The sequence below is a fragment of the Diadema setosum genome, chromosome 11, assembly GCF_964275005.1.
Source record: "Diadema setosum chromosome 11, eeDiaSeto1, whole genome shotgun sequence".
Lineage (NCBI taxonomy): Eukaryota > Metazoa > Echinodermata > Echinoidea > Diadematoida > Diadematidae > Diadema > Diadema setosum.
Window position 1 is genome coordinate 27,645,649 of NC_092695.1, and position 18,392 is coordinate 27,664,040.

Consider the following 18,392-nt stretch of genomic DNA (forward strand, 5'->3'; position numbering starts at 1 on the left):
GCGGCCAAAATTACTTGTGGTTCTAGAATGGGAGCCTCTTGAATGAAGAACAGCATCTTTAAATCCACACTATCCTAACAAATGTACTGTTGGATTTTCTTCTTGCCACTGGAAATAATGTTACGTAAATAGATTAAACTCTACACGGCATTTATACACACTTATACTTTAACACACAGATACATCACGAGAGTAACAATGCAACATTCAGTGTCAAACTGAAGACCAACATAAAACGTTGGCAAGTGTTAAACTGCTCCTCCAGTTATTTCAACCCAACAGCATCATTCTGACGTTTGTAGCAACATCAGCGTTTCATCACAACACGAAGTGGATGCATACTTCATGCGGAACCACAACAGAACACAAATTTCAAAGCAATCCCCCTACACTTTTTAGAAAGAATCTCCTACGCATGCCACAGAGGTTCAGAAATTTGAGAAGAAAGAGAATCTTTCATTCTATCACTAACTATTCCCACTGCGCCAACATCAAGACGACAATTTCAAACTCTGAGGGCCATCAAACTAAACTGGTGTTTACTACAGTACACTAACAATGATGCCTTTTATATCATACATATTCCATGTACATTCATATTTGCACTGATGAAAATTCTTGCTCAGACAAGTCACAGGGAATGGAGAGGTCCACGTTCTTTGCCCAAAAATTTTTTACAATGGAAAAAAAAAAAAAAAATGATTGATGACCATTTATAACACTTGGGGGAAATTTATGATTCTTGGCATACTCAATTCAGCACAGCACGTGTTGCTTTGAACATGCCACAATGCTGAATCAATCCCATGCATTTGATGTACGATAGAAAGCTTTATCATGCAGTTCCAATTCCCATATGAACGTGTTTAATAGAGGATGCACACGCCTGGACTTACCAGGCACAGGATGGAGGAAAATTCCTGCAAAAGAAAAATTTTCTCCAGTCAGGGATCCTGACTAATGAGTAAAGTGCCTGATGTCAAAAGTTCAATAATTATCTGCACATCTTGGAAAAAAAAATCCAAGAGGGGTAGGAGAGCTTAGACCACATAGGACAAAAATTACTAAGAAATTGTCAAAACAGCTGATGCTACATGTAATCTTGAAGAGCACACAACTATTTACAGATCATACTCGACATTGCAAAACAAAGGACTCGACGACTATAACTGAAATATTCCACTTTGCATACTGTGAATTTTCAAATTACTTCTATGAAGTGTGCACAATAAATAATCTATAATTGATGTTGCCAGCATGATAAATGGTTTTGACTTTCAATTCATAATCCATGCTGTAATTTTGCAAATCATCCACTTTTTTTTTTCTTATCCAATTACAATCTTTTACAAAGTGGGCAGCACACATTCAAACTTAAAGATTTACATACCATCATGTAATCAAATAAATGACATAATCATAAAGATTCTTATGTGGGTTACATATTTTTACAATTACTACGACATGATGATTATAACAATATTGAGTGCGCTGTACAGTATTCAGTGATTGCTCTCCAAGTTTCTGCCGCCTTAGAGTGCCCGACAAGCGGAACATAAAGTCCGCAGTATGACCACGACTGCGAGGCAGTGAGTAGCAAGCGCACCGAGAAGCCTTCCAAGCGTCCGACATTACTACTGATTACGAAAAGCTTTGTCCACAGAAATTTACACTGTACAACTAATGTGGACTGCACTCGCAACACCAATTCCCTTCGGCTAAAGGGACGGCCTCGGAGCGTGAGAAAATACTTTGCAACAATTCACAGGTGACCCCTTTTTTCAACGCCACTTTTATTAACCCGCCCGTTACATCCCACAGTCTTATCGGGATTTCTGTACAGAGATATTCAATCTTACTGGATTACATAACCATGTGAATGATACACATTAGAACTATGAATTACAAGCCAATGAGATCATGGATCACACTTTTGAATATGACTTGACAGACACAATCCTGCAGCATTAAAACGAGGGGTCATTCTCCATATACATCTGGTCTGATTGCATAGGCACTATAATATATAATAATAATAATAATAATAATATGAATTCATATTGCGCTAAATCCACTGTAGAGTGCTCAAAGCGCCTACATACTATTATTACCCCGGTGTCTGGATACATTATTTCCAACCAGCACTGACAGTGCTTACTCTCCACTCCCTGGGGAGCATTCCAGCCAGTCACCATTTTAGAGGCGCGCACATGCTGATAAACCAACATTAACATTCTCATCCTACCGGGTACCCATTTATACTCCTGGGTAGAGAGCAGCAATGTGGATAAAGTGCCTTGCTGAAGGGCAAACGTGTCGGGCTTCATGGTGCTTGAACCCACGAACCCAAACCACACCCATGTGATTCAGAAACGAGTGCCCTTACCCACTCGGCCACGACACCTCCTATATATTATCAAGTCTATCGCAACTGTTGGGTCGGTGGCTAATACCGACAATATATTTTGATGAATAATAATGAGACTGTCAGAGGATTCCTTTCTCCATTTCTTATTTGGCATGACACATTTTAAATAGGAATGCCCTCAATTGATAAGAAGAACCAACTGGACCAATGCGCAACAATTATCAAACATGTCGTTGCCTGATACAATGAATTACATAGTGCACTGTATAGATCAAAGTGAACGCTATATTTTACCGAAGGCATTTCTTTGTTACATAGTACTATGTTTAGACAAATCATGTACAGATAAATATTCCTATTCTTCTGAATTTATACTCAGTGTATCGTATATTTTAGGACAAAACAGACGGGTCTAATGCATCTACAAATAATCAATAGATGGGAAATGCAAATTGCATATTTAACAACAACAACAAAAAAAGCCAAACAATGGGTCCTATAGCATGTTGTACAAATGCACTGGGGTCTCGAAATTCAGTTGGGTGGGAACGACACACGGAACTTTCTTACCACACGACCGTGACGAATAAATACAGGGTGCATGGGTTTGTGGTGAATGAAGGGCTATGGAGGTTTTCTACTCTTACATGCACATACCCTGTGGACAAGACCCTGAATGCAAGAACTCTCAGCTCATCTCTGTACTCAAACAATTTCCTAGTCTTGTTTACTCAGCACTGCGTCACATCAATGAGTTTGGTCCTAGGTTACAATCAACCTCTTTAACAGTCTCACATGCTTGCAAATAAATCACTTGGCAAGCTCACAGCCCATAGGCATTAAAGACATAGTCTTACCTCAGTCTCTCTTCTAATTTTATCACTTTTGCTTTTGATAACACTTTTAAATGCAATTCTAAGACATACAGTGGGTAATGATGGTGCAACAAAAAGTCTCATGCGGAGACTAGGCCAGTACCTGCCAATCACATGCATTTGCCCCACCCTGTTTCCATCACCTAGCAACAGGTCATTAAGTTCATTATGCGTCTTTGTGGAACATCATCTGCAGAAATCAGTCGTAACCGACTCAAAGGAAAGAAGAATGCCTAACAAAATGCAAACTGTAACCTAGCGCTTGGAATGACTGTCTTCCATCCTACATGCATTTACCAACTCTGCGCAGCTGGTCTCACACTAACAAATTAAAAACCTGCAGTAAACTTGCAATAGAGACTATTCAATCTGACAACACTACTTAAAAAAAAAAATTCAACGACTCTGCATTGCCACCTTGCCATCCCCTCTCCTCTACACTAACTCTGGCCAAGTCTAGTTGAGATCTTCCATCATTCATGACCTGTCTAAAAGAAATCAGTTCACAAGCAGAACCAAAAGGAAACTGTTTATAAACAAAACATATCCAACCCAAAGATCACTGGACAAAGATGACCGGGATGATGACCACTGGCCAATATTTCTGACATATATAGGTAAATGAAGAGGGCACAGCATTTACCTTAGTTTCTTTCTCTATCACTCAATGCGTGACAAACTCTCGTCATTTTCCTCTCTCTCATATATGTCTAGCTGTCTATACCTCTTCCTCTTTTTCTTGCGCAAGCTTGAAAACCTTGAATCTTACACACGACATTCCCTCTCCCTTTCTCTTGCTCTTGCACTCATGTCTCACCCTCTCGATCAATTTCTATCCCCCTCTCTCATTCTGTCTGTCTGCCTGTCTGTCTGTCTGTGTGTCTGTCTCTCTCTGTCTACAGCACTCTCCTTCAGTCTCATGTCAGTTGCCTGGATGTCTGTTTTTGAAGAGTTTCATCACAACATGGGCTAAAAGCCCCATTTTGAAACATTTTACAGAAGGTCGATCATTAGATAGAGCAAAATGAAACTTTTCCAGTGATACCTCACTTGTAACATAATAAGGAGTATTTTTGACGTTATAATTAGGAACATCCCACATTTCCCATTATTTGATTTGTCTCATAAGCAGCTCTCATTGCAAATATTCGAAGTCGACAAGAACGGAGTTAGCTCCTTTTTGCGATAAAACTCTTCATTCACAGAGTCCCTTGATGATGTTGGGTGAGCCTTCACATGCCATCCATGACAGACTGGTGGATGGGGGGCTTGTAGCATCGGATCTGCTCCACCGGGGGGCTCTCCCCTTCCCCTGCCCTCAGGTACTTGTTGAGGACGGCAAAGATCTGCCCGTTCAGGATCTGGTACTTCCTGATGCGGTCCACCAGCCTGCCGACCGGCTGCAGAGGGGGGCAAACGTAAAAGTAGAAGAGGAACCATTGTAAAAACATGTCGTAATCTTCAGTTCAGTCTCGCAACAACAATGACAGTATTTGACAATGTCTTTGTTTTCAAAGCAACATCGCAGGGTTTGAAGATAGACTGGGTTTAGTTTGGAAGACAAAGTTTTTTAATGTCATCACAATATACAATAAAGATCATGGTGCAGCATCACCATGGAGATGACAGACTTTCATCTTAAAAAGTAAATAAAGCATTACCAAAAAAAATCTTATTAGTTTAATCAACAAACAGCAGGAAAAATTGCTGGTAATCACTGGCCGAACCCCATTGACGACTGTACACAGCCAAGTAAAAGTCGTGTAACATTACATGCTTTTCTACCGAGGCACTCTGGCAAAGATGCGAAACTGTAAAACCAGTCAATTTCCCGAGGATGAAACTTTAACAAATTTCATGAGGAGCCAAAATTTGGGGAAGTCAAATGCATGTGAATGTGTTTGTCTACACAATGCATTCAATGCCAGAGGAGATTCACGTAAGTTTCATGCCGCGGAAGAGGCCCTCCGCTCCATTTGGTGAAAGTTTTGTGCTGGAAATGTTTCTGATTTTACAGTATAGAATAGAAACACTGCTCCTGTTAATCACTCTCAGAAAATATTGGTCTCTCATCACACAAGGAGCAGAGACCAGAGCAGAGGGCTTGTCTACTCACAATGCCGTTGATGTCTTCACTGACATTGTCCACCTTGTTGATCTTCAGGATGTGGTAGCTGAAGTCCAGGGCCTCGAACCTCTTCTGCTGGTCCAGGAGGGTGATCAGCGTGCACCCCGCCCAATTCAGACCCTCACCGTAGCTCTCCCTGCATTGGCGGAAAGGTGTACATAAGATAACTCCTACATGACACAAAGTTCTGGATCAATTTGGTGGCAGTTAAAGTCATCGGCAAGAAGACTTCAGAACCAGAAAGGCACTAATTCCACAGACTGCGTAAGCAAGCTATCTCCTAGTAGTCAGTGATGATGAACATTACTTGGTGACTTTCTATAATATTCTACACACCAAAAGGGTCTGAATCAATATTTCAGTATTTATAAGTTTGTATGGAACCAGACATTTCAAAAGAAATTGGATCAACATTGTCCATAAACTATGTTTCCTATCTTCCTCTCATCAGCAAAATAGAAGAAGTACAGAGACAATGATAATAACAGAGTTCTTATACAACCAGGAAAGCCTCTTCAGTGTAAGCACTGTTCTCTCCCACTGGACCTTTGTCATTGTCTTTACCCTTGCATTGCCAGATACAACATATTTAGACATATCTGAACCAAGAGTGCATATCATGTGGGATATTGCATCTTGTCTACAGGTGTATGTTCCTAGCCAGGACTTGAACTCGGGACCTTTACATTACAAAAGTCAACAGCCCTATACCACTAGACAACAGTGCTCCTATAAAGAGAAAGAAGAACCAATGGGTGTGTGTATGCCTTACTCTGGGGTGAAGTTGTTCTCCTTGAGGGGCAGGCTGTAGACGAACTGGATGGCGCTCCAGAGCCGGTGGAACTCGGTGCACTCATCAATATTCATCACCCCATTGATGGGCTCTTCCCCGGACCAGACGGGGTCGTCGAGGAAGCTGCGGATGCGGGAGAGCACCACCTCAAACATGCTGAGGCCGCAGCACAGCCTCTCGCGGGTCAGGAGGTCACCTTCCCTCGTATCGGCCAGTTGCTGGAAAAGTACGTTCAAGACGATTGGAATGGGTTTTGTGAAGTGATGTGTGAGGACTGACACATTGTACAATGATGCATATAGAAGCCATTTTTTTTTTCTTGTGTGTGTGTGTATGTGTGTTTAACCCATTTCATACTGAATTGTGAAATTCCCATAGACTTAGTACACAGGCCACCAAGTTCCTGTATGGAGCAGTTTAATACACAGCATAATAAGCTAAGTTTCATTTACAATGTAGATACCTCAGACACTTTAATGTTTATTATCCACAAAATTGATTACAGATGGAAGGACAGAAGGACAGACGGACAGACAAAGCAAAAATATAATGCCTCAAGGGACACTGCGACGGAGGCATTAAAAACCAGCAAAGGGAAAACATGCCAATCAATAGATCAGCAGTCATAAAACAGAGTATCACATATCATTTCCAATTTACCATCTTGATCTGAATGTCTAAATGTCAAAAACAGAGGCTAGCTAAACACAACTGTTCCTCCACGGTTAACACTACATTACATCCGTATTCCCTATTCTGCACAGATGCCCACTATAACTGTGTTTTACATGGTTATACCGATATGTGAGGCACTGTGCCTTAGATAATCATGGGTATTGGCATCACACAAATACAAGCACTTTACACTAGACAAGGGTCCCACGGTACAATTACTGTCAAGTTACCACTGATATTATCCACATATCTACAAGAGCAAATAGGGAGAAATATTTGGCTATTACAACGACAGACAGTTACAATAACTGCAACTGCGCAGCAATGTTGAGTTTTTATGTAACACGGCCCAGATTCCATGATCTCATCTTAACTGCACTTTGCTTGTGAAGGCTACCATACAAGCTGAGGGGTCCAGGAACTTACTTCTTGTGAGCCAAGTTTCTCAATCACTGGGACGATATGAAGGGGACCAAAGTTGACCTCCAAGCGTTTGATTTTGGCCTCTAGTTTCTCACCAGCTGGAAGGAAACACACAAACCAGATCAGAAGAAAAATCATGTTAAATACTTTTACTCTTGATGTTGCTGCAATAATAAGGGTCTGATGCATATTTGTTAAACTATGTAGTTGGAACAATTATCTGGTCTCTCCTGCTGGTTGCATTATTTGTATCGATCACATTATTTGCCTTTCACACATTTCAAGGGCCTATGTTTTATTACATCATTTATGAAACTCTATGTACACCAATTTGACTTGGCAGCACGATTGGCTATTACTGTAGTGTCCCGCGCATATGGCAAATGCATGATAGATATTGTGGCATGGTTTGGCCAGCTCATGGGATACCACACTACTGTTATTACCTCCGCCAAGGAAGGAGGAGGTTAAGTGATCATTGGCATTGGTTTGTCTGTTTGCAAAATAACTCAAAAACTTGTGTACGGATTAAAATGAAACTTGCATAAAAAGTCGATATTGGCACAAGGAACAACTCATTCAATTTTGTTAGTGATCCAGGAATTTTTATGGATTTTTGAAGGATTTTTCATCTTTTGGCATATAAGGTCAACAAACTTAGGGTTCAAGCTGCGCGTACTGGAGGTTTACATACGCACACTAAATCGCGTGCTCTGCTCGGGCAAGGCGCTGTGCAATGACGTAAACAAAAGACTTCTATTTTGGGAAATTGCATGTGTGTAAGGGTACCAGCCTGGGGTGAAAATGAGTTGCTGGCTTGGAGGAGGTCTGTGCTCTCTGAGTGCTTTTCTAGTTAACAAATTGATCCTTGGATCAGTGTGTATGCAAGAAGAGATAAGGTTTCGTGTCTGCTGCAAATATGGCAGGTCACATAGAGATTTTTTGATGAAAAAAATCACAAGAGATTTTTTGATGAAAGTGTTTTGTGTATTCAGGCAATTCCCACTTCTCTTCACAAATAAAAAAAAAATAATAATGATAATACATAAAAAAATACATAAAACATTCTGTTAAGGGCTTTGGCAGCATATGGTACGGTAAAAGGTAACCGATCCGCATTACGACAGCAAATTAAATTGCATTACAGAACTAGCGAACATGAAGAAACTACAACTAACATAATAGTAATACCACTACAATATGCATGCATGAGATGAATGATATAGAATGATATTACTTCTAACAAGCATGAAATTGGCATGCTTTCATTTTTGCGCTAGTTTCCTGTCACGTAAAATAAACGAAAATTTTTGCTTTCATTGTACCACTCCAATCTTTGAAATAAAGAGACATGTTCTGCTAGAGACCCTCAACAAAGTTGAGGAATTTTTTGCCATTTGGTAATTATCAAGTTTGAATGTCGTAGTGAAGGCACCCCCTTCTACTCACGCTTGATGTGGGGCTTGGGGATGATCTTCTGGAAGGGGGAGGCGTGCAGGAGGTCGCACACCTCTTCCACCGCCAGCGCCTGCTCAATGAGGCGGAAGAAGATGATGGTGTTGCCCACTTCCTGGAAGTTGCGGAAGAGGTTGACCTTGAGGTCGGGGTACTGGGCGATGTCCTGGAGATGCGCAGAGTAGTAGGCTACCACACCTGGCAAAAGTTTTCAGGGAGGGAGAGAACAATTGTGGCAACATAGACATGTATGGTGACAAATATTTGAGGGCAGCAGACAGGGGTAGTATGGTGTACAAGGGGAGCTGAGTATAAAAGGAAAGTTTCCACATATATTTATGTAGATACAGAAGAAACTGTAAGAGCAATATTACACAATCCATTCCCTGATTACAAACTAAGTCTTTAAAGGGATCGTATAGTTTTGGTTGAGACCTAATTTCAGGTTTTTAACATTTTTGGTGAGATGATGAGAAACCTCTTATGAAATATGAAAGAGCATGTAATTTCGTGAGGAATTCAACGTTTATTTGATGAAAATTGGTTTTGAAATGGCTGAGATATCCAAAACAGAGCGATTCTAATAAGTGTGGGACCCACATTTTATTACGATCGTTTTGTTTTACTGTCTATTTTGATGTTTCAGTCATTCCAAACCCGATTTTCATCAAATAAACTTTGAATTCCTCTTAAAATGGTATGCTCGGTACTATTTCACAAGTGTTTTCTTGGTATCTCGCAAAAAGTTAAAAGCCCAATTCTCATCTCCACCAATACTGTACCATCCCTTTATAAAGTCACAGTTTTGGTTAATTCCATGTACTGCCCTTTCTCAGGGTTACATCTACAACCATTTATGATGTCACAATAGTATAATAACAATGAAGTAAGAGACAACAACTATAAATGTCAAAGGAGTAGCTGAGAATAATGATGTTGCCATGAATGAGGCATAAAGCAAAGAAGAACAAAAAAAAAAAAAAAAAAAAAACAGGCTCATGATATGGCCTCCATTGAAAAAGACAGTACTGCATTATGGGAAGTTAAACAGCCTTGCATTTTTCACCTCCTCCATACCTATCATAAGTGCACTTTGTATCTAATTTCCAATGAATTTAGTACAAGTGATTTCAAACTCCTTGTCGAACTACAGGTACTCTAATTGATCACAAAAACATTATAATGAATCAGATCCACACAGAGTGAAATAAACACACACAAACACACTGCATACCACGATTTTTGGAAGAGCGTTACAAAGGTGGAACATACCTTTGGTGCCGTACTCGTACTTTGGCAGTTTGCACTTCCGGGGCATGACCTCAATCAGCACCTTGGTGTACTGGAGGATGGTGTTCTGGAGCTGCAAGGTTGGAGTCAATTATTGGCATAACAGAGGTTAAACCACAATATGGACGGGTGGGATAAGGATGGAAGAGATCATTTCAAAAGCCTGAAGAAGTGTGTGGCAGCAGTTTACTTTCAGATAGTCACATGTCATGTTTTTAGGCACAACTGTGATGCTCTTTAGCTGAAACATGATGAAGTGGATAAAGAGTAATGTTCAAGGTAACAAAACTGAGATAAATGGACTATAATATACCATGTATCTAATGTGGAATTCTTTTTGTCCTGTACACTAAAACACCCACTCAAAGCACTGTATATCCCCCCCCCCCCCCCCTTTTGGGTAATACCAAAGTATTTTACTTGTAGTTCCATATGACATAAATATCATGTCAAGCTCATATAGAGCTCTCATTGCAGGCTGGTATTTCACAAGCACCTTGGATGAATTGAATTCTTACAAAGTGCCTACGTACTCTCGGTTGAAATGAGGCATTTCAGATCATGGATTGTGGATAAAGGAATGTCCAGAATTCAAATTATTGGTGATGTATCAGCCCGGGCATGAACCCACAACCTTCAAAAGTCAAAAAGGAATACCAGAAGACCATCACATTGCATCGTACAAGAAAAAAATTAATGTTTAAGGTGAAAGAAGAGAGGACATGCGATCATGGTGACTCACCAAGCCCTTGACAATCTTCAGCAGTTCCTCCATGATGACAGCAATGCCCTGGTACTCCAGGAGGCGCACCATGCATCGTATGTGGGGGATGCCAACGAACGAGGTGTAGAGACTGTTCACCCGGCTGTAGGCATTGTTCAGGGCCTACCAGGGACAAAAGACATGTCAAAATCACACATCATAAACATATATTATGACCTTTTGTCATTTAAGTCCAGTGGTTTAGTAACAAGGAGGAGAACCATGAAAAAAGTACAGATGACATCATGCACTGATTCTGTACAGTTCTTCAAGGTTCGCAACCTATGGACCAGGATATTAAGTTTTTATTTTTCATTCTAACTCACTAACTCAGCTGAAACACAAAAACACAGCATATATAACAGCACAAGTTGGACCTAGTTAGAGGTATTACTAGCAGTACAAGATCATAGGGGTGTAATATCTTATTCAAAATGCATGTTTATGTCTATACAGTACAAAGCTTCATGTGATTCGGCTTTGTATATAACACAAAAAGATTCATATTATCAGATGGTACAACTGATCATAGCTGCTATATCACATCTCTCCCATTTCTAAAATTATCTTGCTTTTCTGCAACACACAACAGACTTCATTTCCAACATGACCCACGCTATATTCAAGCACAAAAAGCATTTCTTGAAAAGTGCACTGCTCCAAGTTCCCCCCCCCCCCCCCCCATCTGTCATCTTTGTCTCCCCACATCCAGTAAACGCTCACCTTGGAGCCAAAGAGGTAGGACGGTGCAGCAGTAGGAGGCTTGTCCCTGCTTGGAGGGTCGATGAAGGACAGCTTGGTCCGTACGTACCTGCATGGAAAACAAAACACAAGTAGATCACGTTTGGCATATCAGCATCTCACATTACATCACATATAAGACTCCTCCATAAAGTTTGCTACTATTTCTCTTCTACTGCATGAAATCAGGAACAGGATCATTTGAATGACTGTTCATCAGCTATTCACAAACAAATATTCATCATTTACTTTCATCAATTTACCTTCTTTTTTCATAATTCATCATAAAATGGCAGTTTCTGATTATCTCACGTCAAAGTCTAAGAGCTGATATCATCATACACAAAACAATGAGAGAATGATGTCTTCAATCATGAATGCTGATATTGTGCTAGAAGTATGCAACACCCTAAAAAAGATTGTGTGTTACAAACTGGGAAAAGTCTCAAAAAATATCCAACTTGTTTGATTCTCCCATGACTCCCTGGAAGCCTGGCTAGCAACCAGCAGAGACTCAAGTTGCCACCAGGTTGCCACTCTGTCTCCAGGCCATTGAGATAACCAATTTAGACTGTAGCTTTGACGTGGCAACCTTGAATGATTTGTGCTGAGCTTTTGTCTTTGACACATATTGGATTCACTAATTCAAATCTAACATTCCGTATGAAGAGAAAAACAAAATGCTGAATCACATATCTTTATTTTGCCGAGGCTACTTGAGGTCTGCCTACCTCTCAGTGGAGCCATTGTAGCAGAAGTTCGGGATGAAGTCGTAGTAGAGCTCCCAGAAGACGTGGAGCGTGATGCGGCCGTAGGGCGCCATCACGTTGTGGTTGGCCTCTCGCAGCATGGAGTCAAACTCCGACATGGTCAGGAACTTGGACAGGAGGTTATGGGTCAATCGGTTGACCTCTATCAGCTGGTCAAGTTCCTGAGGGTCAAAAAAGAACAGAAAACATACAACCACTTATTCAAATATCCCACTACCAATGTTCCTGATCTTACCTCACACGAAACAATGATTGATCATACAGGAAGAAAAACAATTACTCACTCATAAACAGGTTTCATTCTCTTCCAATCTAGCTACATGGCATTGTCAACCTTTATTTCAATACTGTTACCCAATTTTCAGCAAGTCTAAAACATTAACTTTCAACTCATTTTGCAAATTCCTTGATAACTAGCTTGTCTTTATCTTGATCTCTGCATTACTTAATAAGAATTGCCAGTCTGCATTTATAAGAAGGATATATTTCCTTTATCATTCATTGACTTTAACCTTCTTAGTCAAAAGTTTTACTATTACACATATTTTTGTCTAGTGTGAGTGTCCCCTGCTGTGTAAGTTGCTTGGATTCTTTAAGAATTAAGTTTTTCATGAACACTGCATCAACTGGGGGCCCGAGGTAGGGCAAAGAATTCTCTTGACCCTGGTACAGCAGTACCAGGGATAAACACCTTCCTGGATTGCTCATCATGGGACAATGCACTCCACGCACAGTGTCCCTCGCCATCCTGATCAACAATGCTGGGGTGCTATACAAGTAGGGCCCTCTAGAAGAGCAGCGTTAAAACTATTAATGAAGGTAATGCAAATTGGTGACACATATCTGAAGTGAGCACTGTGATCTTGTGTGGAACACTGAAACTTTTGTCTCCTCTTACGACCTCCCTTTGACGTCTTGTGCAGATTTACAGCACGTGCAGTTCCACAACAGCCATTGCTGTGGAATGACTTACCACGATGGATGTGAAGTCGCTGCTCTCGAAGCGCGCAATGGCAAGATCCAGGCTGCGCTGCAGGGAAGTTCGGACGCGCTGTGAGATGAGTCGGTTGAGGTCAATCGATCGGCCCAGCAGCTACATGAGGAGGAGAAAGAAGGCAGGAATGTATACACACTCAAAGTACACAAAACATTGGTCACTTCTCTAACATGTATTGGTACTTCACATAAAGCCATATGTGGGTCTGAGGGTGAACTATCAGCTCTTTCTCATTACAACAATACAACATACTCAGCATAAATATACATCTGATATCAAAAGTAGAGTTTGACATTCACATTACATATGCATGTAAAAACCCAAACATGTGCCTTAGCAAATTTCTGCTTTTCAGGTAATGTATGCTTTTTCATAAGTATGCAAGTCCAAATATCAGTTAAATTACCACTAACAATTGTAACTAATACATTTACAAGATGTGAGGTGAATATCTGAGTTACCAGTGTGAAAAGCATAAATCTTGTTAAAACATCACGAATGCATAACAGCAGGTGTCATTTTGTTCTCGCGCTAACAGGTTCCAATCCAATTTGATTATACTCTAGGTGTACCAAGAAGAAACCCCATATACAACGTTTATCTGAGAAAGCAATGCACTGATGGAGAAAAGACTGTGAGGCGTGTCACATAAAAAAAAAAAGAGAGAGAATCACATATCAAGGGCTCAAACCTCCAACGCGCATTGTTCGGTGATTGGCACGTTCACTGGACTGCTTTCTTTGCTGACTGACAGGCATGTTGTTAGCCTGAGTGGGCCGCCTAGCTTACAACTAGGTCAAGTTTGCAGGATTTTTAAGTTAATGCCAATGTAAAAGCACAGCAAGTTTCAGCTATTCATGCCTGTGCACATGAAGGTTTTAATGAAGCACGACTGTCCTTGATCACTCATATAAATTGGTGCATTCACCATTATGTGTACATGGATTGCAAGCAAATGAAACCAACCTAGCACATTCTCTGCTATGTCAGGTATGTAAATTTGGTATCTTAAGGATTAAGAAAAAGGTGTCAAAAAAACCTCTCTTCTCACCTGTAGATGCCTTTGTCTGAGAAGAGTCTCGTAGCGGTTGGGTGGGGGGTACGGTATATGGATCCCAAAGTTCTGACACTCTGTCCTGAAGCGCTTGTCCAGAAGAATGCTGTGTGAACAGAAAGAAGAGAAAGGGGAGGTATTGGATGAATGATAGCTTTAGGATCAATCATTATTGGTACACCATCTCTCACCTCATTTTTTTGGTCACAGGATATGTGTGAATCTAATGACTGTCGTATAACAAATGACAGTGTACTTTACTAATAAGGTTTTATTTATCCAGGGTAGCCTCTTCAGTGTTGCCACTGCTCTACCAGAGGGCCCTGCTATCATTATTACCCTAGCGTTGCCAGGTACCCATTTATACACCCGGGTCAAGAGGGACATGGTCGGTAAAAACATCTTGTCTAAGGACGTAAGCACTGGGCGGGAATTGAACCCAGGTCCTGTGATTGGAAGTCGGGAGTCTTATCCACTATGCCACAGCGCCCCCGCATTCTTTCTCCATAATACTACCCATTTTGACTCTGTGTTTTGTACAAAATTTATACTTATCTCTTGGGGAACAGAAGAGAGAAAAGAAGTCACAGATATAGTGAGCGATGTGATAATTCTGAAGATGCCACTATTAACATTCTGTGATAAATAAGCCAGTTCATAGCTACATTCTGCCCATGAGCAGATAAAGGGTCATCTGAGGAAAAGGACATGGGACAGAGTTGTAATGAGCAATGTCATAGACAGTGCCTGAACAGCCTCTTTATGCTGCAGTAAAAAGAATTTCTGAACATTCAAGAAAGCTTGTTAACACGAAAGCAAGCTGGATAATGTGGGAGATATCCAGCTTGACAACTGTTTTGCTTGGATGGTTTAAAATTTTGGATCATTTGAATCATCGCTAACTACGAACTGGTCTATTTGGAGCAACACATTGTGTCTCAATTGACAATGAAAATGACAGACAACAAGAATCAAGAACAAACACCAAGTATTACAAACATAAGAAAGTGTGTCTTAGTATGCTGTGAATTCGGAATGATAGGGCGAGGAATAGATATAGCAGCTTATCTCCCCTCACCTTGCTGCCAGAGCCTTGTAGTAGGCAAAGATCTGTTCACTGAGTTTGTAGACCAGCTGATCAAAGCACAGGTTCACCTAGATGGATAAGGAAGAGAACACAGGATAAGCCAACAAGTTTTTAACTTCAACTTCAGCAGTGTATAAAATCTCTGTTAGGGAGTATCACACAAAAAATTACTGCATAGAGAATTTGCTTTTTTCCTTTTCTTTTTTTTTTTTTGCTAACTTTAAATGGAAATTAGATAAATCTCATGTAATCAATGAAAATTCTTATAGTGTTTACACAAAGAAAAGAGTAAATATGCGACAAAGAGAAAATAATGGACTGGCAAAATGAAAAATGTAAAAAAAATATATATGTATTTTTTTTTTTGTAATGAAAACCTAGCAATCTATTATTGGCAATTGACATTAATGTCTACAATCACTGTTTTAGTGTACTCTCTGTCGTGAGTGGGATAGCATATTATAGGAACTCTCCTCATACTATTTCTCTAACAGTGGTAGCTGTCATCTTCACCCACTTAGGAAGCATACTCTAGCATATCAGTTACCATTCAGATGTAAAACACAGCCTTATTTCAGGGGCGACTGGCCAGATTTAGGTAGTGAAAAAGGTGGAAATCCCCACACAGTCTGAATCAAACCCTGGACACTAATCAATACTGACACATATGTATCTATGTGGGACATGTACTTTGTCAGAACTCCAGTGTCAGAGCTTTGGCTTACAAATGTTTGTCCTGTTTTTCCTAGTCTCCACAGAGACAAATCAAATGTTTCGTGCATTTTTTTTTTTTTTTAGTTTACTTTTTTTTTTACTTGGGCTTCTGTTGTTGTTTTGATCAAGCAGACCTAGGATTCATGGCTTGCTCACCTCTGCCTCAATCTCATCATACAAGAACTGCTTCTTGAACTCGGTCAGGGCATACTGGGCACTGTCACTGTACAGGTCCAGTGGGTACAGGATGTACCTAGAGAGGAGACAAAACAGAGTTTAGGAATGAAGACTACTCACAAGCAGCATGCATCGTATCCATTTAATGTTAGAGGCAACTTGCACAAAATTTCGTGCAGCGAGAAACGGCACCAGCTCAAATTCATGAATATTTAATGTCGCGAAAATATAATGTTTTACAGTACTTACTCCATCATGGAGGGTTCTTTGGTCTCCAGGATGTGATCAGTGAGAATCCAGGGCATCGACATCTCAATGGGAAACTGGGTCGAGAAGAGAGAAGAATCGAGATCAGACACTGAGAATATTCAATTTTTCAGATACTACCTATTCTCACATAACTGTCAAGTAGGTCATGCCAAAAATTTTTTGTTGGGGACCGATGTGATATTTGCAACAGGTTTACTTACTCACAGTATTAACTTAGCTCTATCACTTCTGTTTCTAGAGAAGAAGATTTTTAAAGATTCCTTTAATTTTGGTTGAGACCACATTGAACAATTTTTTATGCAAACTAAAACTTTATGATGTTCTAAATCAGAAATTTATGAAAGAAGATTTTTTAAAGATTCCTTTAATTTTGGTTGAGGTCACATTGAACAATCTTTTTTTTTATTTAATGCAAACTTTGTAAAACTTTATGATGTTCTAAATCAGAAATATATGGAAGTAAATACATGTCAAATCAAATGAAAGTGATGAGCTACCTGAATGCGTTCTCCCATCGTCATCTCCAGGAAGAATTCTCTGTACCACAGCTGAGACAAGTCACAGCACTGTTGTAACGTTTCTGTACGGAGCAAAGATAAACACAAGAACATGTGACTAGATGTCATTCAATAGAAATTTTTCCACCTGCCTGGCATCACGCCAATATGTAGTACAGTGGAACCTCGTTATGAGGAAGTTAGATATGCACTAAAACCCTCTTGTAACAATATGATTTTGCAGGTCCAAACTTTGTTTTATTTCTTTATGTTTGTATCCAGATATAGTGAGATACCTGATATAACAAGGTAATTGTCCTGATTTTTAGGTCCTTGTCATGAGGGTCCCCTGTACATATCACAAGAGCTAGACATGGCCCTAATGCTTTGACTGAAGTTGCTTTCACTCATGTCAATAATTTTGTTTGTATTCGTTAAACTATTCAATTCCAAGTATTTCTACGGAGCAACGGCGAAATGACGTTAAAGCAATTTGGTGCACATTTGGATCCACCTGGTTAAAAACATTTCCAGAGCAGGGCAGTCAATGTCTGCGAATCACTTTATACATTCATCAAAACTAGGAGGAAACTTTCATAAAATAGAGCATGGGTGGAGAGGCACAAAAAGTTTGAAAACTCACAAGGCCTCCTAAAGTGGATAAGGAAGAAACATGAACTCACAAAAGAGTGCTTAAACAGCTCATGCAAGACAAATAGGTTACATGATTTACATGTTTTCAACAAAATGACCAAAAGAAAAATAAGAGTGAATTTATGAATTCCTCCTCTGTCGCCCCCACCTCCCCCCCCCCCCCCACACACACACACACATATAAGACAGGGTTGTCTCGAGTTCTTTAGAGGGAAGGCTCACCTGAGAAGTTGAGCATGCAGGTGAAGAAGTAGGTGCGTTTGTGGAACTTCTCCAGGGGCTCGACGGTGGAGATACTCTCCAGCTCTTTGCGCAGCGTCTTCCTCCCCGTCCCGCCCTTGTCTGCCGTCAGCGACTCCAGCATGGTTCGCATCATGTAGAGCTGGGGACAGAATTGTCATAAACAGACCCAGACTTTGATGTTAAGGTGCGACCACAAAACAATAACTTGTGTGTATGGATGTTTCCTTGACGACCTTTAAGGCTGACCGACAACAGATTGGTTTTAAACCATACTTCAAGTGTAGTAATTCCTGTTCCTTTCTCAGTTTCTTTAGTTGCTATGTGAAGAATACTCTCATGGTGCTTGGAACATGTAGAGGTAGATTTGGTGCAAAGTTAGCAATCATCGTTATTTTGATCAATTTATTATCATATTTAT

The 18,392-nt window shown here is 40.3% G+C and overlaps 1 protein-coding gene across 1 annotated transcript in view; it reads right to left on the minus strand.

Annotated features, from left to right (window-relative positions):
- Positions 1-4,115: 4,115 nt before the first annotated feature.
- Positions 4,116-18,392, minus strand: part of LOC140234718 (cytoplasmic FMR1-interacting protein 2-like) — a 46,448-nt gene continuing 32,171 nt past the window's right edge. Inside the window, exons 13-28 of the mRNA XM_072314752.1 lie at positions 17,954-18,113; positions 17,078-17,160; positions 16,560-16,633; positions 16,290-16,386; positions 15,411-15,487; positions 14,330-14,438; positions 13,255-13,374; positions 12,243-12,442; positions 11,494-11,581; positions 10,750-10,893; positions 9,990-10,080; positions 8,712-8,915; positions 7,266-7,360; positions 6,144-6,382; positions 5,360-5,507; positions 4,116-4,643 (exon numbers count right to left, since the gene is read on the minus strand). Coding sequence (XP_072170853.1) covers positions 4,476-4,643; positions 5,360-5,507; positions 6,144-6,382; positions 7,266-7,360; positions 8,712-8,915; positions 9,990-10,080; positions 10,750-10,893; positions 11,494-11,581; positions 12,243-12,442; positions 13,255-13,374; positions 14,330-14,438; positions 15,411-15,487; positions 16,290-16,386; positions 16,560-16,633; positions 17,078-17,160; positions 17,954-18,113 — 2,097 coding nt within the window. The 3' untranslated portion in view covers positions 4,116-4,475. The remainder of the gene's footprint in view (positions 4,644-5,359; positions 5,508-6,143; positions 6,383-7,265; positions 7,361-8,711; positions 8,916-9,989; positions 10,081-10,749; positions 10,894-11,493; positions 11,582-12,242; positions 12,443-13,254; positions 13,375-14,329; positions 14,439-15,410; positions 15,488-16,289; positions 16,387-16,559; positions 16,634-17,077; positions 17,161-17,953; positions 18,114-18,392) is intronic.